The 24,787-nt window shown below is 42.8% G+C and overlaps 1 protein-coding gene across 2 annotated transcripts in view; it reads left to right on the forward strand.

The window, feature by feature from the left end:
- The first annotated feature begins 4,407 nt into the window (after positions 1–4,407).
- The window catches only part of tnk2b (tyrosine kinase, non-receptor, 2b), a 124,605-nt gene continuing 104,225 nt past the window's right edge, over positions 4,408–24,787 (forward strand). Inside the window, exon 1 of one of the 2 annotated variants that reach the window (XM_021612735.2) lies at positions 4,408–4,494. Coding sequence is in view for 1 of the 2 variants with exons in the window: in XM_021612733.2 (XP_021468408.1) it covers positions 22,696–22,743 (48 nt within the window). In the remaining variant the exon portion in view is untranslated. Of the gene's footprint in view, positions 4,495–21,538; positions 22,744–24,787 lie in introns of those variants that run through there. The other variant, XM_021612733.2, reaches the window with a different exon arrangement.

Genomic DNA, 24,787 nt, shown 5'->3' on the forward strand with positions numbered 1-24,787 from the left:
CTGTAAGATCTACACCTGTTTGTATTCTGTGCATGTGACAAATACATTTTGATTTTGATTTGACACATCAGAACATTGTCAATTAATTCTTGGCTATAGTTTATAGACGGTATAGTTTAGGCTGTGCATCCTGACTGACATGTTTGTTTCCCACTCATCAGCTTGTATAGAGTCAAAAATATGTTTTGCATTATTCTAAAGGCCTACTGCAACACACAGCATGTTTTTGTTTCCCTTACAATAAATTTGATTAGTAATAGTTATAGTAAATAAAACAGTCCCATAACAAATTATTTTTATAAAGTAAAAGTGAATGATATAAACCCGCAAGGCCACCTGGTCAAATTATTTGCTGCTGATAAATTGGCATAACACAATCTTTTTAAAATGAAATGAAATCATTAAATCATTCATTTAGGCCAAATTGAATTATTATTATTAATAATAATAATATTATTATATATTTTTACCTTAATTTAACTAGGGAAGTCAGTTAAGAACAAATTCTTAATTACAAATTCTAATTCTTATAATATTATTTTTTTAATTAACGGCCATTCATTCAGTGAGGAGAGAGAGAGAGAAGCATTAGCGTCTGTCTGGGTACCAATGTCCTACTGTGCGTTGTTTTGGCGAGTTAAGTTTGGTAAAAGTATGAGGGAAAAAACGGTAAAAAGGCTCTACTTTTCTGTTTTGTGATTTTCATATTTCTGAGAAATGAGCAATGTAAAATAAAAACATTTAGGAAAAGTCAGGGAAGGTTCTTGTGTTAAATGTGTTGAACTCACATCGGCTACGGAGAGCAAGATCATAGTCGTCCGGAAAAGCTGGTGCTCTCATGCATGGTTTAGTGTTGCTTGCTTCAGAAGCAGCACTCACCAGGCAGGCTCTTGTTGCTGGGCAGCTCTGGGCTGGGTTTCCCTTTGTAATCCATGATAGTTTGCAAGCCCTGCCACATTCGTCATAGCAAGCATAGTAGGATTCGATCTTAGTCCTGTATTGACGGTTTGCCTGTGTAATGGCTAGGGGGTCGTAGCGTGATTTCTTATAAGCGTCCAAATTAGTTTCCCACTCCTTAAATGTGGATGTTACCTGTAATCCATGGCTTCTGGTTGGGGTATGTACGGTGCCTTCAGAGAGTATTCACACCCCTTGACTTTTTCCACATTTTGTTGTTACAGCCTGAATTGAAAATGTATTATTTTTTTAGATTTTGTGTCACTGGCCTGCACACAATAATCCCATAATGTCGAAGTGGAATTATGTTTTTAGAAATTCAACCCCGGGCCTCCGGAGTGTCGCAGCGGTCTAAGGCATTGCACCGCAGTGCTAGAGATTCGGGTTCAATCCTGGGATGTGTCGCAGCAGACCGAGAGACACATGAGAGAGTGCATAATTGGCCCCACGTTGTTCGGGTTAGGGGAGGGTTTGGCCGGCTGGGATGCCCTTATCCCATTCCATTGCGCTCTAGCAACTCCTTGTGGCGGCCGGGCGCATGCACGCTGACTTCAGGTCGCCAGCTGTACAGTGTTTCCTCCGACACAAAGGTGCGGCTGGCTTCCGGGTTAAGCGAGCAGTGTGTCAAGAAGCAATGTGGATTGGCGGGTTGTGTTTCGAAGGACGCATGGCTCTCGACTTTCACCTCTCCCGTATGGGTCCGTATGGAAGATGCAGCGATGGGACAAGACTGTAACTAAAAATGTGCTTAACAAGTCAAATAATAAGTTGCATGGGCTCACTCTACTGTATGTGCAAAAATAGCATTTAACATGATTTTTGAATGACTACCTCATCTCTATACCCCACACATACAATTTAATCCAAGGTCCCTCAGTCGAGCAGTGAATTACAAACACAGATTCAACCACAAAGACCAGGTAGGTTTTCCAATGCCTTGCAAAATGCAAATAAAAAAAGCTGACATTTTAATATCCCTTTGAGCATGGTGAAGTTATTAATGACACTTTGGATGGTGTATCAATACACCCAGTCACTACAAAGGTACAGGCTAACTCAGTTGCTGGAGAGGAAGGGAACAGCTCAGGGATTTCATCGTGAGGCCAATGGTGACTTTTAAACCATTAGAGTTTCATGGCTGTGATAGGAGAAAACTGAGAATGGATCAACAACATTGTAGTTGCTCCACAATACTAAACTAAATCACAGCGTGAACAGGAAGCCTGTACAGAATAAAAATATTCCAAAACATGCATCCTGTTGAGCAATAAAGCACTATAGTAAAACAGGCAAAATCCTTGCGGAAAACCTGTATCAGTCTGCTGTCCAAAAGATACGGGGAGACAATTTCACCTTTCAGCAGGACAATAACCTAAAACACAAAGCCAAATATATTCTGGAATTGCTTACCAAGACGACATTGAATTTTCCTCAGTTGTCTATTTGCCATTTTGACATAAATCGGCATGGAAATCTAGGGCAAGACTTGAAAATAGATGTCTAGCAATGATCAGCAAACTTGACAGAACTTGAAGAATGGTAAAAAGATTAACGTGCAAAAAGAATTCCAGGATTTCAGGTGTAGAAATTTCTTAAAGACTCACAGCTGTAAACGCTGCCAAATATAAACTTATATAAATGAGATATTTCTGTATAAAATTTTCAATACATTAGCAAAGATTTCCAAAAACATGTTTTCACTTTGTCATTATGGGGTATTTTTTTAATCCATTTGGAGTTCTGTCTGTAACAAAACAAAATGTGGAATAAGTCAAGGTGAATGAATACTTTCTCAATGCATTGTACGCACGGTCACTGTAAAACGACATCCCTACAGGTTTAATTTTATTAGGGATCATTTCTCCCTCAGGCTTTATAATTGTCCGATTTGCCTGTGGAGGTGGCCATGTCACTTGACTTTAATGATAAACTGATTGGTGGACTGCACTTGAGGACGTTCTTAAGCCCACCAACTATCACAAATTCCTACTAACTTTCAAAGCGCCGTCTCTGACGATGTCGTCAACACTTCCTTTCACACAGAGGCTATCATATTTCTAGCTACTCTGAATCTCATGCAGAGATAAAGTAACATCAGAGACCAAGTACCACTCCCCAATGTTTTACCTCATTAGATATTAATGCTTGTTGGAGATAAGGGACCTGGGAGGCAGTTGGCCCCCTGCTGAGCACTCAGCTTAAGCCACCTCTGCTTTCTCACTCTGACCCCATCACTCATCAGGGTGTCATGTTCACAGTGTTTGTATGTGTCCCAAGAACAGAGGGTTATGTTTACAGTCGGTGAGTTAGAGAGGGGGAGAGGAAGAAAGTGTAGATGTTGCACTGTCTCCGCAACCCACGCTACCAAATTTGATAGTAGGACTAATACAGCATCGATGTGTTCTTCGTCAAGTAGGACCAACCTTGATTACAACTTCCAGTAAATATGACCATATATTGACACTAATTGTTATGCAATGGTATTGATTCTGAGGGTGTGCTTTTTTCTCTCAGGCAGTTTCCTGAAATAGACTCCTTGGGTGTGTGTGGTTTCCCATGGACGGGGACGTGCGAGACCATGTAACCCGCTGACCTTTCCGCACCATCCCACAGCAACATAATGGACTCTTAGCCGGGGCTGCGCCTCGCCCGGACCGGGGCCTGCCGCCATCCAGTCTGTGAGTGACCTCTGACCTTCCTACCCATCCGTACACCCTACTGTCCCTGAGGGTAGGCTCGTCCCCAGAGAGAGAGAGGGGGTCTACGGATAGACGGAGGGACAACTTCTACTTTCGGCCTTCAGCCTACCATCACCTAGGAGGTAAGACATTGGATGTGTGTATACATTATGAGTGCTTGGTGCAAATCTTTGTTAGTTAGGATGTGTGTGTGTTGCAAGAAAGTTGTTCTTCTGTCAAATGTAGTCTGAATCTAGAGTCTGGGCTAAGTTTTCTTGGTCTGCAAATTCAGATAAAGGAACGATGCAAAGATGACCATTGAGATTCACCCTTGCTGTCAAAGCCGTGTTCATTCTGTTTCCAGTCCAAATTCTTATGTCCAAAGCATCTCAGCAATGCAGACAGGAAATGAAATCAGTCTGACTTGCTTTGCTTGATGGAAGGAATGTGCAAGTGAGATCCTGTTTTCAATGGAGGGTATTTATTCACTTTAATAGGGTTAGCCAAGGAGGATGTCATTCGGGGTCACAGGTTGTCCAGTGTTCTCTGACTGAGACTGCTGGTGCAATTTTTTTTTATACATGGTGGTGTTTTAGCTTTTGTGGCTTTGTTGCACTAAGACCAAAACATAGTTGCACACACACATTGCACTTTGTACTGTGTGTACACAACCACCCAACCACATACTCCTACACACGCAAACAGACAAAGCGATGTTGATTGGTTGGCCATTTCCTGCGAAAACAGGTGTGTTGCCCACGCAAAAGCGAAGCATATCTGAGAGCAGCGGGTTTTGTTCTCTCTTTGGCAGAAATGTCTGCATGACAGTGGTGTTTCCAGAGCCAGCTCAGCTGATGAGGTAAGAGTCAGTCCTTCAAGCTCTGCTTGGCTACACAAGAGCTCCTCTGTTCCTTGCTCCCACTCAGATGAGATACAGGCCAGCCATGCACCCAAACAGGTGTCTGCTGCTCACTGTTGCTATTTAAAGAGGACTTCCTGAGAGGTGTGTACAGGAAATTTGTGAATGCTCCCTACTTAGCAGCTATGATCTTCTTTTCTCTGATAGACCAACAGTCTTTGGGTAAATGGGGGGAGGAGTGTGAGGCCGGCCATGAATAGCAGCGAGTGTGCTTCTTGTGAAGTGTCTCTCAATGTTGAGAGGGCCTGGGGGGCCCAGACTGACGGCAGAGAAGTAAGAGGAAGGAACCCTTGTGGGTGGTGGCAGGGGGAGTGTTATTTTAATCTGGGTGCCACGTTCCCCCCCCAACCAACCAACCCTCTCGCTCTCTGTCCCTCACACTATTTTCTCTCTTAAATTCTCTACTTTTCTGTTCCTTCTTGCTCTCTTTCTGCACACACCTCTCCCTTCATCCTTCCCCATTTGAGCTCATATTCAGTGTTTTTGTTCACACTCTCACTGTAATAATATATGCCATTTTAGCAGATGCTTTTATCCAAAGTGATTTAGTCATGCATGCATACATTTTTACATATGGGTGGTCCTGGGAATGGAACCCACTATCATGCTGTTGCAACTGCCATGCTCTACCAACTGTCTCCTCTCTCTCCCACATAAGCACACACAGTTCTCGCCTTACCACAGTCAAGGACATGCGGTGTGCCTATCCCGGATATATGTCAGGTGTGTCAGTAACGTGTCCGAAAGTGTGTTCATGTGGCCCTTTTAACGGGGCAGGCCGTTTGCGTTCTCCAGTTATAGGTTGGTGGTGCTGTCTCATTTTCAATGTTCCTCCTCCCCTATGGACTGTGTGTGTTTGTGGTACATTGGTTACATTGGTTACCAAAATTGTTTTTGTTGGTATGAAATACTGTTAAGAATAATAGCCCACTTGTTTTTCAGTACAGTGTGTGGGGCCCAGTGGTGTGGTGTTCTTAAAGAGATAAATTACCCCAACACATATACAGATGTTTTCATGTATCCTACTCTACTCTGCCCACACACAGGCAGCTCAATTCTGATATTTTTCCACTAATTGGTCTTTTCACCAGTCAGATCAGATCTTTTGCCAATAACCGGGCAAACGCACACCATGTGTTGTCTGCTATAGTATGCTTTAGGAAAAATCTGCAGGCTTCAATACAGTTCTTGTCAGTTGGACAGTGACGTGTTCCCCAGGACCTCCTGGGAGGGCTGAACTGTTCTAAGCTCGTTGTCACACGTTGGCATGCAGTCAGACAAGCTATCCGAAGGCTGTAACACCACTAGTTACTAACCTTGCCCATATACTCGTGATTCACGGCAACCGGAACCATATCAAGGACGTGCTGGAGATGGAGCGTCTGATAAGCGTACGTACGACTCACTCACTTAGATTGTCTGTCTTAATAGTAACACAGACAGCCCTGTAGTAGGTGGGAGACTGCATTCATCTCAATCTCGTGTAATCTATTTTTTTTCTCTCCTCTCTAAGATGCCCCTTATTTCTAGACTCTCTTTCTCTCCATGTGTTGCCACCTCTAGAGTCTCTTCATCTTTCCATCTCACAATCTCCATGTCTTGGGTACATTTCTTGCTTCGGCACACCTCTCTTAAAGTTTCTATTTTCTTTCTTCTCTTCCCCCCCTCTCTCTCTCTGGTTCATCAGGCTGTTATGTGCTGCTTCTCTTATCTTTTCCTTTTTATTTAACTCGGGAAAACACCGGAAGAGCAGGTAACACATTGACCAGATTGGCAGTGTAGTCTAGCCCACTCACTGCAGGTGTGATTCAATGCGATCTCTGAAAGAGCACATCAGCAACACCCACACATACATACGACACACTTGCATGATTACTCCTACGCGTGTCCACAACCAACCTATCATGAAAAACAGTGTGCCACTGTGCCTGTTCTTAGTTCATCATCCCATATGAGCACTGTGCACATCAGGAGTATGTCAGTGGACAACAGAGTTGAGAGATGGAAACAGACAGTCAAATGATGCCTTGATTCTCTATAAATAGAACAAATGCCTCAGGCAAGTTCTACAGACAGAGAACTATTAACGTGCAAAGAACTTCAACATGCCAACGAGGCACTCGGGTAAATGTTTGCACCTTTCTGGTGTTGGTTCTTGATAGTCCAAAATGGCTTCCTTTGATCGTCTCCCATCCTTCATCCAACTCAGCAGCACAGATCTGAAATAGATCAACAAGTAAAATAAGGCTAGATAGTGAATTGGGAGAGTATTCAGACCCTTTGCCTTTTCTACATTTTGATACGTTACAGCCTTATTCTAAAATGGATTATCAATCTACACACTGCCCCATAATGACAAAGCAGCCTCGATTCTTCTTGGGTATGACGCTACAAGCTTGGCACATCTTTAGGGCTCCCGGGTGGCGCAGCGGTCTAAGTCACTGCATCTCAGTGCAAGAGGTGTCACTGCAGTCCCTGGTTAAAATCCAGGATGCATCACAACCAGCCTTGATTGGGAGTCCCATAGGGCGGCGCACAACTGGCTCAGTGTTGTCCGGGTTTGGCCGGTGTAGGCAGTCATTGTAAATAAGAATTTATTCTTAACTGACTTACTTAGTTAAATAAAGGTTAAATAAAATAAATACATGTCAGTGAGGACTGTTCTCTACACAATATCTATATATCTGAAAACTCCATAACGTTGTACTCTACTGTACTCCCTGTTTCAAATCACGTTCTTATTAGAAGATTAATCTATTGTTAATCTAGAGCATTATATTACTTACTTTACTTACCTCTCCCAGGTCATAGAGTGCATGAGTCTGAGAAAATACTGCCCTAATCCACCACGTCCACCTGCCTACATGTCTAAAAGCAAAAAGCTTTTAACCCTCTAGAATTATTGTTATTCAATTTTGAAAGTAGACTAATCCCAGAAAGACAAGTCACAAGTGACGGTGCATCCTACTGAATTCAACGGAAGTGGCTGCCCATATTGAGGTTAACGTAGGTTATTTGTTGTTGATGTGATGGTATGATAAGGGGTGGGACTGAGGAGGTGAGCTGGAGGGACAGTGGTGGCAGCAGAATAAGCCAAACAAATGTGTCAGGCTGAAGGTCAAGCTGTGTGTGATGCTGTGTGTGCCCGTGCAGCAGTTTTTAGCTGCTAGAGAAACTGAATCCATGATATGCCATCAAACCCCAGCAGCTTTGGGACATTTGCTCGGGTAATCATGCAAATCTCTGGGGGATTTTTTGGCCCCTATCTTTGTCATTTTCATGTTATAGCCTATGGAACAAAACAAGTTCCAACTCAGTCAAAGCTATTGTTCTTTTAATTCCTTCAGCGTAGTGAGATGAAATGCATGTTTAGGTTCCACCTCCAAGGAATGACAAAGGCTACTTAACCATATTAATGGGTGTGGGTATTTCCACGTGGAGTTGATGAACATCAACAAATAGTGCACTGACCGCTCTGTGTAGCTAACCTTATTTAGCTAGCTTTATGTTATCTACAGTGCCTTGCGAAAGTATTCGGCCCCCTTGAACTTTGCGATCTTTTGCCACATTTCAGGCTTCAAACATAAAGATATAAAACTGTATTTTTTTGTGAAGAATCAACAACAAGTGGGACACAATCATGAAGTGGAACGACATTTATTGGATATTTCAAACTTTTTTAACAAATCAAAAACTTGGGCGTGCAAAATTATTCAGCCCCTTAACTTTCAGTGCAGCAAACTCTCTCCAGAAGTTCAGTGAGGATCTCTGAATGATCCAATGTTGACCTAAATGACTAATGATGATAAATACAATCCACCTGTGTGTAATCAAGTCTCCGTATAAATGCACCTGCACTGTGATAGTCTCAGAGGTCCGTTAAAAGCGCAGAGAGCATCATGAAGAACAAGGAACACACCAGGCAGGTCCGAGATACTGTTGTGAAGAAGTTTAAAGCCGGATTTGGATACAAAAATATTTCCCAAGCTTTAAACATCCCAAGGAGCACTGTGCAAGCGATAATATTGAAATGAAAGTAGTATCAGACCACTGCAAATCTACCAAGACTTGGCCGTCCCTCTAAACTTTCAGCTCATACAAGGAGAAGACTGATCAGAGATGCAGCCAAGAGGCCCATGATCACTCTGGATGAACTGCAGAGATCTACAGCTGAGGTGGGAGACTCTGTCCATAGGACAACAATCAGTCGTATATTGCACAAATCTGGCCTTTATGGAAGAGTGGCAAGAAGAAAAGCCATTTCTTAAAGATATCCATAAAAAGTGTTGTTTAAAGTTTGCCACAAGCCACCTGGGAGACACACCAAACATGTGGAAGAAGGTGCTCTGGTCAGATGAAACCAAAATGGAACTTTTTGGCAACAATGCAAAACGTTATGTTTGGCGTAAAAGCAACACAGCTGAACACACCATCCCCACTGTCAAACATGGTGGTGGCAGCATCATGGTTTGGGCCTGCTTTTCTTCAGCAGGGACAGGGAAGATGGTTAAAATTGATGGGAAGATGGATGGAGCCAAATACAGGACCATTCTGGAAGAAAACCTGATGGTCTGCAAAAGACCTGAGACTGGGACAGAGATTTGTCTTCCAACAAGACAATGATCCAAAACATAAAGCAAAATCTACAATGGAATGGTTAAAAAATAAACATATCCAGGTGTTAGAATGGCCAAGTCAAAGTCCAGACCTGAATCCAATCGAGAATCTGTGGAAAGAACTGAAAACTGCTGTTCACAAATGCTCTCCATCCAACCTCACTGAGCTCGAGCTGTTTTGCAAGGAGGAATGGGAAAAATGTCAGTCTCTCGATGTGCAAAACTGATAGAGACATACCCCAAGCGACTTACAGCTGTAATCGCAGCAAAAGGTGGCGCTACAAAGTATTAACTTAAGGGGGCTGAATAATTTTGCACGCCCAATTTTTCAGTTTTTGATTTGTTAAAAAAGTTTGAAATATCCAATAAATGTCGTTCCACTTCATGATTGTGTCCCACTTGTTGTTGATTCTTCACAAAAAAATACAGTTTTATATCTTTATGTTTGAAGCCTGAAATGTGGCAAAAGGTTGCAAAGTTCAAGGGGGCCGAATACTTTCGCAAGGCACTGTATTGTTGCTGGATTTTTTTAAAACTATACCATATTCAAAAGATTAGCCAGCTGACTCTATTGCTGGTACTAGAACTAGATTTGTTATAAGCATTGATTTAGGGAAAACGTCACCACAGATGGAAAACGTCACCACAAAATCTTTGACTTCACCATCTATTGTTATCTCAAGTTTGGGCATTTTCCATAACTTGCGGCTGCGAATCTGCCATTAAATAGTTAGGAAGAATAAGAGTAAGCTCTGGTAATATTGATACGTATTGAAAGTTGGCTGAAATGCGTTTTTCTCCATTGTAATGGACAAGGTGCAATGTTTGGTTGGCTGCTGGCAGTCTTTGGCTGTCGTACAGCAAAGCCAAGTCAAGTTCGAGCTCATGGTTCTCGCAGGATAAGTTAAATTATAGGCTACAATGACTTTGCTCATGATCATGCATGCCGCAAATGACATGTAACTAAGTTTCTTGAATTTTCTTTTGCAGGTTCCTTTTCATTATATGGAAAGAAACTCATTGTTTCTAGCTAACGTTGTTACACCAATCAAAGCAGTGGAGCCTGTAGTGAAGCAAAACTTTAGTGGTCAAAACCATTCATCTTGTGGTGACGATGGAGCAGGTTTGCAAAATGCTATCATATCACACAATTATACCATTTTATAAAATGGTCATTATATACACTGAGAGTACAAAACATTAAGAACACCTTCCTAATATTGAGTTGCGCCCCCCTCTTTTGCCCTAAACACCGTTGATTCGTCAGGGCATGGACTCTACAAGGTATCAAGCATTCCACAGGGATGTTGCCCCATGTTGACTCCAATGCTTCCCACAGTTGTGTCAAATTGCCTGGATGTCCTTTGGGTGGTGGACCATTCTTAATACACACGTGAAACTGTTGAGTGTGAAAAACCCAGGAGTGTTGCAGTTCTTGACAGAAACTGGTACGCCTTGCACTTACTACCATACCCCTTTCAAAGGCACTTCAATATTTTATCTTTCTCATTCACCCTCTGAGTGGCACACATGTACAATCCATGTCTCAAAGCTAAAAAGTCCTTCTTTAACCTGTCTCCTCCCCTTCATCTACACTGATTTGAAGTGTTTTTATAAAGTGACATCAATAAGGGATCATAGCTTTCACCTGGATTCATCTAGTTAGTCTGTCATGGAAACAGCAGGTGTCCTTAATGTTTTGTACACTCAGTGCATATATTTTTAATACAGACCAGCTCAAAATAAGTGAAAATTGACAAATTACCCGCTGAAAAATAACAATGTACACTATCATTCAAAAGTTTGAGGTCACTTAGAAATGTCCGTCTTTTTTGAAAGAAAAGCTATTTTTTTGTCTATTAAAATAACATCAAATTGATCAGAAATACAGTATAGACATTGTTAATGTTGTAAATGACTATTGTAGCTGGAAACGGCAGATTGTTTAATGGAATATCTCATAGGCGTACAGAGGCCCATTGTTAGCAACCATCACTCCTGTGTTCCAATGGCATGTTGTGTTAGCTAATCCAAGTTTATAATTTTAAAAGGCTAATTGATCATTAGAAAACCCTTTTGCAATTATGTTAGCACAGCTGAAAACTGTTGTCCTGATTAAAGAAGCAATAAAACTGGCATTTAGACTAGTTGAGTATCCGGAGCATCAGCATTTGTGGGTTCGATTACAGGCTCAAAATGGCCAGAAACAAAAACCTTTCTTCTGAAACGTGTCAGTCTGAGAAATTAAGGCTATTCCATGCGAGAAATTGCCAAGAAATGGGACATTTTGTACAATGCTGTGTGCTACTCCCTTCACAGAACACTCTCCCTAACCAGAATAGAAAGAGGTGCACCGGGGCCTCCCACTCAACTAAGCGAAAGGGGAGAAGGGCCCGTGACCAAGAACCCAATGGTCACTCTGACAGAGCTCCAGAGTTCGTCTGTGGAGATGGTGAAACCTTGGTCTCTGGTCTAATGAAACCAAGATTGAACTTTTTGTCCTGAATGCCAAGAGTCACATCTGGAGGAAACCTGACACCATCCCTAGGGAATGCACGGTGGTGGCAGCATTATGCTGTGGGAGTGGCTTCGGAACAAGTCTCTGAATGTCTTTGAGTGACCCAGCCAGAGCCTGGACTTGAACCTGATCGAACATCTCTGGAGAGACCTGACAATAGGTGTGCAGTGACGCTCCCCCATCCAACCTGACAGAGCTTGAGAGAATCTGCAGAGAGGATTGGGAGAAACTCTCCAAATACAGGTTTGCCAAGCTTGTAGCGTAATACCCATGTACTCGAGGCTGTAATCGCTGCCAAAGGTGTTTTAACAAAGTACTGAGTAAAGGGTCTGTATACTTGTGTAAATGTTTAAAAAAAAAAAAATTTAAAGTACATTTGCAACTATTTCTATACCTGTTTTTGCTTTGTCATTATGGGGTATTGTGTGTAGTTTGATGAGGAAAACAAGCAATTGAAGAATAAGGCTGCTACATAACAAAATGTGAAAAATGTCAAGTGGTCTGAACTTTCAGCATGCACTGTATATCATATTTTCACTAAAACAATTACTTATTTACTTAAATATGGGAAGTTCTGGACATTGTCTTTCAGCTCTAAAAAGTGGATTTATACTGGTGAGGCCGTTAAAAGAAACTATCAGCTATCAGCCCTCTAATTCGTTTCATACGAACAGGCCTAGTAGCCTATTAGCGTTTTAGTTATTTTTGATTATGTTTTTTTATGGGATGTCAATGATAGACTGGAGAACTGAGGCAATGATTATTTGGAAGCACCAGTTTTTTGGGGTTGGTGTTATGACCTGACTTTGAACCTTTCTCTTCCTCCTCACTAAGCTCCTTGCTCTGTGCAGGGATAGGCCACATAGCTGGCTGGCAGCTTGTAGCTCCTGGTTTTGTAAGAAGAATGCCCCTCTCCCCACAGGTGTTATTACTACCTATGAGGGTTTAGAGCTTGAGGTAGTTGCCTCATACAAGTACCTGGGAGTATGGCTAGACGGTACACTGTCCTTCTCTCAGCACATATTAAAGCTGCAGGCTAATGATAAATCTATACTTGGTTTCCTCTATCGTAATCGCTCCTCTATCACCCCAGCTGCCAAACTAACCCTGATTCAGATGACCATCCTGCCCATGCTAGACTACTTAGACGTAATATATAGATCAGCAGGTAAGGGTGCTCTCGAGCGGCTAGATGTTCTTTACCATTCAGCCTTCTGATTTGCCACCAATGCTCCTTATAGGACACATCACTGCACTTTGTAAACTGGTCATCTCTGTGTACCCATCGCAAGACCCACTGGTTGATGCTTATTTATAAAATCCTCTTAGGCCTCACAACCCCTTATTCTGAGATACCTACTGCAGCCCTCATCCTCCACATACAACACCCGTTCTGCCAGTCACATTCTGTTAAAGGTCCCCAAAGCGCACACATCCCCAGGTCGCTCTTCTTTTCAGTTCGCTGCAGCTAGTGACTGGAACGAGCTGCAAAAAACGCTCAAACTATACCATTTTATATCTTCATTCAAAGACTCAATCATGGAGACTCTTACTGACAGTTGTGGCTGCTTTGTGTGATGTATAGTTGTCTTTACCTTCTTGTGCTGTTGTCTGTGCCCAATAGTGTTTGTACCATGCTCTGTGCTGTTGCCATGTTGTGCTTCTGCCATGTTGTGTTGTCATGTGTTGCTGCCATGCTATGTTGTTGTATTAGGTCTCTCTTTATGTAGTGTTGTGGTGTCTCTCTTGTCGTGATGTGTGTGTTGTCCTATATATTTATTTTATTTAAAATGTTTAATCCCAGCAGGAGGCCTATTGGTAGGCCGTCAGTGTAAATAAACATTTGTTCTAAACTGACTTGCCTGGTTAAATAAAGGTTCAACTGGGCCATACCTCAGACTGTGACCTTGAGTTCAGCCTGGGCCCTAGCCTCCCGCCCTCTCCTGTCCTCCTAATCCTCTCACTGCTTCCCTCACGTCCACCCAGAGCCCTGGAAAGACCTCTGAACATAACGTGTCACCCCACTTTCCTAGAAAGGTGCAAGCGAGCAAGGATTAGGCCTATATGGTACGAAACCACACATGCACACACTGACTCTCATGAACATGCATTTGTATTTCCTGGGGATTTTCTCACAGTCACCATGCCGAAGCCCATCCTCCTTTTGTTGCAAAGCGGAAAAGCTTTTCTAGGAAAAGGAATGATGAAAGGGCTTTGTTGTGTTCGTGTTTGGATCTGGATCTGGTGACTCCCCCGCCCTGTCCAGCCAAGTGCTGCGTTCAGTATGATACAGTCAGCGCTCCACGAAACCCAGTAGCCCTCAGAGGGTAAATGAGGGAGGAACCATAGTTCACAGAACTCTTCTGCACTGATGGTTTGTGGTGGTTTGTACCATCACTGCACCGTGGGTATTATTCCCCTATAACTTCTGCTGGTTGCACTTACCTGTAGGTTTCTACCCTAACCTCAGCTTTTGCATTTGAACAAGTTCTGGTTGGGGCATTTAGAATGCTACAATAATAGAAACACACTGATAACATTAAACAATTCATTAAAAGCTAGTAGAAAGAAAAGGAAGTGCTTCTTGGATACAAAATCATAGAGCTTTGTTGCAAAAACGTTGACTTTTTTATACTTTTTTGGGGGCAGGGTTTTAATTAATTGAACCTTGAAATGCTTTGAAATGCACTCGATCTGCTCAGTACAGTTACAGCAGTGGTAACCAACCTTTTCATGCTAAAGCATGACTTAAAAAAATGTAAACATATTATTAAAAACATTTCTGTAGCAATTAAGTTTGTGAAGTAGGCTACAGGCCCATTGCATTATCACTGCATATTGGCTATGCTTGAATTGCCCTGCCAATGTTGTTCTTTGGAAATTATATTTAAAAAATATAGTATATATGATCACCCTGGATATAGATCAATTGTTGTGTTACATTTATTTTTATTTTTGAACTGGACTGACGGCCTGCATCTGGTCAGTCTGAGGGGAAGGGGGCAGCATAGTGGCTGTCTCTGACCATCCCTCCGCCCTTCTTCCTTCCGCTGAGAAAAGGGGACACATCTTCCAGCTGATGGCAAAACTGAAGTTGCACTGAATTATTTCTCCTCATGCACCAATTCATGTTACTCCTATCAACAGAAAAAGTGAAATATTCCTCAATATTAAAAAAGAGAAACACTAATAATAACAACGCAAGCTTATCGGAAGACTTTGCTATACCCCTTCATTGCAACTGCAGTGCTGGTTGCAGCGTGTGGAAGTAGGAAGAAAGCACATTTTATGGCTTATAAAGGTGTTGAACAAAGTGTTGACAGTGCTGAATAACAACTTAAACACAAACTTACACAAACAGCAGCTCTTTGCTGTATTCGTTGAGTCTCTCTAGTCATGGTTTTAAACATTTTGAAATCTCACAGTATCAACTTTGCTGTGCATTTGAACTTCAAGGCTTCTTTTTACAGTCTACAGCTTGAAGGAAACTGTGCAGACATGGTGATCTGAGCTACCTGATTGGCCAGAGGTAGGCTTGATTTGCTCTCTGGGCCTGCTGGGTAGGCGGAGTTCTATCATCACACACATGAAGTGGTTAAAAATGGGAACAGTTTGCCTTCCTGGCACTAGGGCTGCTGAATCAAGTGCACCTACCGCCAACAGCGCGAAACGAATACAAAAAAAATAAAAAATTAATTTAACAGAAATGATCGACTAGGAATGCCTTGGAGAGCGACTGGTAACCACTGAGTTAGCGCATAGGCCTGGATCCTTGTTATACAGAACTAGCACCTAGATGGTTTGCTGTGTAGCTTCTACTGACACACTATTTCCTCAAAGTAAGTTAAGGCACCAATGCCGTTTTGAGTTGTTGCAAAGCTTCTACATCACCCCCTGTTCTTGATCCTACAGAGAAACACGTCTTAATATCAAGAGTATTTATCTTGTCTTTCGGTCTCCCGCCTTGCAACACATAGTGGGGACTGGGGATATAAGAGGATAAAAGGACATTTGTTTTCAGATATGACCGCTAGCACATGGCCTGGGAGTCTGGCTTTACCAGTGACCTGCCACTGGCAAGCTATAGCTTTTAGCCTAAAGCAGTAATCAAATGGAAAAGCTACCCAGCTAAATAATTCTCTGCAGTAGAAATCAACAATCTTTACCCCAAGCTCACAATATCAACTGTCATATATGACCAGTCATTATTTGTTGTGATAAAGAAATATAATTTTGTTTCAGAAATATTAGGCCTAAATCCTTGGCTGTTATACATCCACCTGTCATCGTAACCTATATAGTTTATAATTCAAGGCTGTCTTACTGTAGCCATAATTGTTCCGCAATCAAAAGAACTTGGGGCTATCGCCATATTGGTATCCAGTGGGTCACATAAGTATAACACCTTGACAGTATCATTTTTGAAGTTCAATTCCTTTAATCAGGAAATCTAACATTAGTAGGACAGTATTGCAATCATTACTACCTCTTCTTTAAAATGGGATTCATACAGTAGCATGTCTGGAGGTTTCACCCTCAAGGATGAATTCATCTACTAATTCAACAGCAGTTGATCTTACACTGGAAAATTTGGCACACACATTGCATTTGCAGTTAACTTGTCGCCACTGATCAGTGGTTACTGTAATGGTGTAGATCTGTTGTTCTTGAATGGCTCTCTCTTCCTGTATTCCTGGTGTGCACTAGCGTGATAGTAATGCTGGTCTGCATTAACATGCTCGCCTAAAGGCTAGACGTTAGTTCCGAGGGAAATGGGATAGTGGCGCCATCTTAAGATCTGGGTCACGGTTTCCCAAACTCACAAAGTTCCCCAGATGCCTGCGGGCGTGATAATCTCGGATTCTGTATTGCTGTTCATCTCATGGCGACCAGCATATTGGTCGTCTTCCTGACCTATGAGACGCCACACAGCCACTAACTGTGCTTGACAGATTCTACCGCATGACTTAATGAAGCTCAAGTGTCTATTCTATAAATGCTGCGATGAGTCCTATGGTTCCAAAGAGGTGTTTTACTTTATACACCCAACTGTGATCGCTCTGGCTATTTCATTGTTTAAGAGAGGATGTAGGCTAATTGTCATAGCAGAGTTGTAAGTGTACATGGGTGTGTATGAATTGAATTGGTCTGGACAGAGCTGATACGATCTCCAAAGGATGATAGGACTTTTGATTCTTCTTGGGGCTCCTCAGGAACTTCCCTCACACCGTAACCGTATTTCCCTAAATGTCATCTCAAACTGCCAAATATAACGATGCACCATCTGCTAGCATCAAGTATGTATGTAAAACAAATTCTGGCGTTGACATACTTTCCTGCATGCGACACGGTCGGCTTTCTGCAGCATCCTTAGTCAAGTCCCTGATTTTAGATTTCCACTATATGAGCCCTAAGCTTTGAGAGTAGACCATGGGAATATCATGCAGTGCTGATTTAAAGCTTACCCCAGTAGTGCCTGCGGTCTATCCACTAAGTGTCTTAAAGAGACTGGTGGGACTGGGAGCCATGTCTTTATTAAGGGTGGCTCCCGCCAAAATGAGCTGTGATGTTGGAGTTCGGAATGATACAATTGGTAGCGTACACTCCCAGCCTGTCTGCGATAGGGAAATAAAAGGCGTAAGCCTACATGTTTCACAGGCCTCGGCTAAATGTCTACTTTGAGACAAAATGGCGGGCAAATGGAACCAGAAAGCCCCCCCCCCACCCCCACACCCTAAACCTGATTTGGCCATTAATGGAGCGTGTTAACTTAATCAGTTAGGCAGTGACCCAGCACGGCTCAGCTCGGCCTGGTCCGGCCTTGGCCCACACAATGCCTCCCCACTTCCTTATGCTCTCTCTCCTACACTATTTTTCTTTTTTTTCTCGGTCTCTCGCACTCTCCTCCACTTATACCTCTTTCTCTCTCTTATTCTCTCCCCCACTATGTTTTTGTCTCAGTATTGTATGCTTCCTGGAGGGATAAGTGCTGGTGCTGATGTGAGAATGAGGGTAAAGAGATCTGGGGGGGTGGGTGTTTAATGACATTGCTGTTGATTCTGCAGCCATCTGGTGTGTGTGTGTGTGTGTGTGTGTTTATGAGCGACTGAGTAAAGAAATGTGTCAGAAGTGAGAGAGAGAGAGCGATAACAGATTTAATGTGAGTTGAGGAAAACACATGGAGTGAGATGTTTCTTTATTCTGTATGTCTACCACAATCTCTGTGTGCATTTGACATAAGTCACAAATATAACTATGATCTGTGAATATATACAAATATTTTATAAATAAAACCATAATCTGTAAATATGTAAATATATTTCACCTATATTCCCCTTAAGTCACAAATTCACTCATGATCTTTATACACTATCCAAAAGTATGTGGACACCTCTTTAAATGAGTGGATTTGGCGATTTCAGCCACACCCGTTGCTGACAGGTGTATAAAATCGAGCACACAGCCATGTAATCTCCATAGACAAACATTGGCAGTAGACTGGCCTTACTGAAGAGCTCAGTGACTTTCAACGGAGCTAAGGATGCCACCTTTCCAACAAGACAGTTTGTAACATTTCTGCAATGCTAGAGCTGCCCCGGTCAACTAAGTGCTGTTATTGTGAAGTGGAAACATCTAGGAGCAACAATGGCTCAGCCGCAAAGTGGTAGGTCACACAAGATCACAGAACGGGACCGCCGAGTGCTGAAGAGTGTGGCATGTAAAAATCGTCTGTCCTCGGTTGCAACACTCATTACCAAGTTCCAAACTGTTCCTGGACGTAAGGTCAGCACAATAACTGTTCCTCGGGAGCGTCATGTAATGGGTTTCCATGGCCGAGCAGCCACACGCAAGCCTAAGATCGCCATGTGCAATGCCAAGCGTCGGCTGGAGTGGTGTAAAGCTGGCCGCCTTTGGACTCTGGAGCAGTGGAAACGTGTTCTCTAGAGTGATGAATCATGTTTTACCATCTGGCAGTCCGACGTACAAATCGTGTTTGGCAGATGCCAGGAGAACGCTACCTGCCCCAATGCATAGTGCCAACTGGAAAGTTTGGAGGAAGTGGAGGAATAATGGTTTGGGGCTGTTTTTTCATGGTTTGGGCTAGGCCCCTTAGTTCCAGTGAAGGAAAATCTTAACACTACAGTACACAATGACATTATATAGACAACTCTGCTTCCAACAGTTTGTGGAAGGCCCTTTCCTGGTTCAGCATGACATTGGACACCTTGCACAAAGCGAGGTCCACACAGAAAGGGTTTGTTGGCCTGCACAGAGCCCTGACCTCAACCCCATCGAACACCTTTTGAGATTAATTGGAACGCCGACTCCGAGCCAGGCCTCACTCGCCCAATATCAGTGCCCGGCCTCACTAATGCTCTTGTGGCTGAATGGAAGCAAGTCCCTGCAGCAATGTTCCAACATCTAGTGGAAAGCCTTCGCCGAAGAGTGGTGGCTGTTATGCCAGCAAAGGGTGCCAACATTGTGGACACCAACGAGCAGGTGTCCACATACTTTCGGTCAGGTAGTGTATATTCAACATGGCTCACAAATGAAATGAAGAATGATTTGTGAGTAAATGTTTAGAAATCCCTGACATTAACAACTGTGGAATGTGCATTCAAAAAGTGCTTGTGGATCTCTATTCACCCACTAATTAATTTGTCATTTTTGTGTTCACTTGTAATGTATCAATATTAATATATAGCACAACTTTGGATTTCACCCTGGTGTCATAATCAAATAATTTAGACCGCTTGCAAGTTTTGACGGATTGGGAGTGAGCTTCTCTTCTCCCGCATCGACCATGCAGTGCAGGTAGCTAAAGTGATCGCTGTCTTCATTATGAAATGATCAACTTTACCCTGTATATGGAAAAACGACCATATATTATTTATTTTTTCTCTCAAGCAAAACTACCAAAACTACTGCTGATAGCGAACCTGAACATTCAAAATAAAATGTAATGTAAGCCCTGATGAGCATGTAGCCTACCTATAGCCAGATGAGAGTTGTCTCCGGTGGTAGCTTATGCTACTTTCCGGTAAAACATAATTGTCAACTGCGCAATTGACAACCAATGTCATTTGTTAGGATATTCTTTCACACAAAAAAAATGATATTGCGCAAACCGTTTTACAAACGTTTGAATGCTGAATGTGACATGCAGATGTGTCAGATCAGGAATAGGCCTACAGTGCCTTTTTAGAATGCATTCACACACTTTTACCCTTTTCACATTTTGTTGTTACAGCCTGAATTTCAGATGGATTAAATTTCGATTTTGTTTCACTGGCCTACACACACAGTAGAATTATGTTTTTAAAAAATTATTTACAAATGTATAAATGAAAAGTCATTAAATATATGGTGAGTATTTGTGAAATATTTTTTAATTTACGGATTATGGTTTACTTTACTAAATGTTTTGCTATATTTATAGATCATAGTTTTATTTGTGTTATGTTGAATATACACACGGATCATGGTGGACATAATTACAGAATACAGTAACACATCTCACTACAGAAACTCATCGGCATGGGATATCCACCTTTATCAAAAGGAGTAGATGAGGATAGACTGAAAGAGGGGGAGAGGAGCAGCAATTTATCTATGAATTACAGCTCTATTGAGGCTTCAATAGAGAAAGAATGAGGGAGGATGGAGAGAGGGATGAGAAAGAAGTCAAGCAAGGCAGGGAGGTTTAAGCCCACTGAAAATGTGTGATTACGGATTGAGCTGCGAGAGGGGGTGGGAGAGCCCACAACAGCATATTGCAAGGACAGGACAACAAAGCCTCTCGTTTGGGAGAGAGAAAGAGAAGGAGAGGATGGAGCGTGGGTGACGAGTCGGCAGATTACCGTTCTTATCTGTGTGTTTTTTGGACTTCATTCTGGAACTGATTGGACCTTCTGTTTTAACCTTGCCGAGCAACTTGTAGAAGAAAGTATTGTTTGTTATTTAAAGAAATTGTAATAAATTCTTAATTGACTCCTGGACCCTACCCAAATCCTAACATACATGAAGGGGAAAGGGGTTGGAATGGGGCATTCCTCTAGTCCCAAATCTGTAAAACTGTGTGTAGTGTGAGTTGTTTGCAATTTCTACTAAATATTTTCTTAGACATACAAAGCTTCAAGCACCATTATATGGGAGGGAAGTCAATGAATCAACATCATTTGCCCGATATCTTGATTAATTGCAGCGCCCAGAAAAGTCACAGGAGCAGAGGACACAACTATGTAGGTGACGATGCCTGTACAGTATGTTTGTGTCTACCTCCGTGTGTGTACAGTATTTGCTCGCTGTACAGGACCAGGAGGGTACAGATTTAGCAACGGAGCTGGAGAGGGGATGAGAGCATTAAGCCTGCTCAGCAGGCTGCGAATAGCAGGCCCCAGGACAGGAACAGGACTGGACTGGACCGGCCAAACATAGAGAGGGGAGAGAGAGACGATCAACAACCGCAGTGCTAATACATTTGTCAGTGCCATTGAGACCATGACTCTGCCGTCAAATTTAGACTGCGGAGAGAGAATCAGTGGGCGTGCAGAAGCTGTTTCTGCTTCTTGTTCTAATTCTTTTCACGTTCGTTCTTGCTCTACTACCCCCTTCATCCAGATGTCTGCTCAGCTAGCCTCCAGATGTCCTCTCCCTCCCCTCCCATAGTGGAGAGGTGCTTTCTACGCACACACACACACCACCCATCGTGGCTGTGTTTATCTCCCTCTCCGGGGAGGATTAGTGCTCCTCATCAGTGCCTGCCGCCGCCCTCGTCGGCCTCCTGCCACCTCATTGGCTGCTGCTCTCAGGACCACCGCTGACTGGAGATCACTGTGACGACCAGGAAGGGGGAGTTCTGTTATTGCCGTGGTGGTGGGGAGGCGACCACTCACCAAATCACCGACCAACTGGGACCCCCAAAACATTGTGAGGAAAAAAAGGATTGAAGGAAATAGAAAAAATATAATAACAAGGGATTAACTGTCGGCTTCAACGGAGCAATCAGGGAGTTCGTTGAAAACGGCACCAAAAAACACCCAGATTCTCTCTCTCTCTCTCTCTCTCTCTCTCTCTCTCTGCCTCTCTCTCTCTGCCTCTCTCTGTCTCTCTCTGTGTGTGCTAAGTTGCTGGTCGAAGTGGACAGCTGTTCAAAAACAAGGGAAGAGGGATGGAGGAAAAAAACAGTGAAATAAAAAACAGCCCTTGGGTAAAAGACTCATTCTACATCCTCTTGTTTTCTAAAGCCACCATAATATAATGAGAGAGAGGTGCATCGCTGAACGAGTGCAGCATGCATCAGCACTGAGGCAGAACGAAGGAAGGAGCGGCGTGTGAGAGAGACGGTGACAGCCTGTGATAGAGGGATGAGGGAGGAGTGCAAGGGAGAGAGAGCAGAACTGGAAGGTCATTACCACTAGGCGAGACAGAAATTAACAGGGATCTGTCACCCTTTGACACCTACTCTCTTAAAGGCTACCTTCAACACAAATCAACAAAAGAACTGATACCTGCTGCATTCGCATATAGGAAACCCCTCCACAGAACCTGACTCAACCAGCCAATGCATTCCCAGAGGAATGGCCTATGTCCATTGTGAAGAGGACACTCGTACCTTGTTCCTATCCTTCTAAATGTACCTAACCAAAGAACTTGGTCACTTGTTATGACTGTCTGACCACAACATCCTCTTTTGACTGCGACCCAAACCAGGAATTGGCCTCTGTCTACAGAAAGGAAGAAGGGAATATCTTTGACCAGCCGCTGCTAAGAGGAATAGCCTCATCTGTTGTTCACGAGAACACACACTGGATTGGTGAATGTGTCTCAAACCAAGACGGACTAGGTGTACTAAAGAGACATCCCTATTCCCAATAATCCCTACACTGTACTACAAACAGGAATATCTGTATCGGTTGACGTAAACACATACTGGAGGGGTAGGCTGAGGCAATTGGAGAGCTGACAGACAGATTGACCGTCAGACAGGCGGCATTTGATCTCAACATGGGAGAGACAGCCGAGTACCAGCGACTGTCCAGCGATGACGAGGAGGTAGTTCCCTTCACACCCACACCTATCATATAATGATGGTCACTTGTTTTCGAACAGTACTGCTGTCCTGCTAGCTATTTATCGGTAGAATATGCAGCATGCATTATGACATGCCAGGAAGTATGTGTCTGTGTGTCTTTCAGGTCCTCTTCTTGTGGGTGTACCTGAAAGTAGTCAGTGTATTATTTATTAGTCATTATTTTGATTGTGGGCGAGGTATTTCAAGTCTACTGATTCAACAAATTACTGTCTTTTCATATCTGCCCAAGTCTAGTGCTTTGTATTGTAGTCTGAATTTAAAGCACTCCACTAGGGTTATGTGCCCTCTGTGTGTATACTCAATTTATGCTGCGTGTGTTCCAGGTACCAATCTGGTAGAATAATCATAGCCATCCTTTTTCTCCCATTGGTTGAACAAATGCAATGTTTACGGCTAAGCTAGCTATATTGTTTGTGTCTCTATCTGTAATGGTCTGTGTGTCTGCTCAACCCTTCTGTTCATGACCCAGTCACACACTCACCCAGCCTACGTTATTGAATGCAGAACCATGAGGTCATAGATGAAGTGCTGCTGACTGAGCTTCGTGATAGGACTCACCCACACCCTGCTCTGTCCTCCATCCATCCTTCTCTCTCATTTTCTTTCCCTCCTTTCTCATTAGTGTGATATGCAGTCTCTGCATTGACAGAGTAGCCTGTTCTGTTAGGTCGGGGGAGGAGGGCTATGGTTGCCAAAGAGGAGCTAGCTATGCCAGGGAGTGCCTTCTGAGGAGAAAAGTGTCTTTTGACTTTGTTTTTTCATAACCTGTACATTACCCAGCGTGTGTGTTTTGTCTATTTTCCTCGATTGGTTTCTCTTTTTTTTTGCTGGGCATGTAAAGTACATATTGACCTAGCAAAGAAGTCAGGTGTGCGTTGTCTCTGACCAGAATGTTGGTGCTCGGGTTGGTTGGCTGTAGGCTCAATTTCCGTCTGGCTTTAAGGTGGAGCTCGTGTCAAACACACGTTAGTTTGATATTTTGTAATGTAAAAACTGGCGCACTGGCATTTTCCAGCCCTAAAGCCAGGTTTGGCAATTTACCTGTCTTCTATTAGCTCGCTTGCGCTGAGATGCGTGTGGTGGAAATGTTTGAGGTTTGTCCTTAAAAACATGATCCAAAGTGCTCATTTCAGGCAGCGCTGATATTTAAGACCAACCAAAAGCTGGTTTTAGCGGTAACGCTGTTGGTTATGGCATGAATTTTGACAGCGGATACGAAGCCTATCCATCCGTGAATCACAGTGCCCATATGTGACCCACCATCTGTATCCGGCCCTACGTAGCAACATTTGAATGTTTTTTTTTTTTTTTTTTTTTTTTTTTTTTTTTTACATTGGTAGAGACTCAGAGCTACAAAATGGTATATAATACACTACAAATTAGGAACAATGGGAAAGTAATCCTGCTTTGAAAGTTGATCAACTTTGGTAAACTCACTTTTGAGAAAATGGCCTTTGAATATTTTGATACTACTACTGGAGAGCCCTTCTTTTTCTACACCCATTCAACATTGTTCACACCCTCTTAAGCCTATGCCCCACCCATCTCTTTAAGGGTTGATCCAAGCATTCTGTACTAAGAGCAGTCAAGCACCCAAGCTAACTTGCTAGCTACTTCCAGATATCTAAGTGAGAGAGAACAGCTCACCTAACATTGCTCACCCTAGCAGAGCTGGTTAGGCTGTTATGTTATCCAGAGTAGAGGTCGACCGATTAATCGGAATGGCTGATTAATTAGGGCCGATTTCAAGTTTTCATAACAATCAGAAATCTGTATTTTTGGACACCGATTTGGCCGATTTAAATTATATATTTTTTTTTACCTCTTTATTTAATCTTTATTTAACGTTTTTGTGACGCGGCAGTATTTTCGCGTCCGGATGAAATGCATGCCCAAATTCAAATGCCTGCTACTCATCCCCAGAAGATAAGATATGCATAGTATTAGTAGTAGATTTGGATAGAAAACACTCTGAAGTTTCTAAAACTCTTTGAATCATGTCTG

Source organism: Oncorhynchus mykiss, chromosome 8 (genome assembly GCF_013265735.2).
Source record: "Oncorhynchus mykiss isolate Arlee chromosome 8, USDA_OmykA_1.1, whole genome shotgun sequence".
Taxonomy (NCBI): domain Eukaryota; kingdom Metazoa; phylum Chordata; class Actinopteri; order Salmoniformes; family Salmonidae; genus Oncorhynchus; species Oncorhynchus mykiss.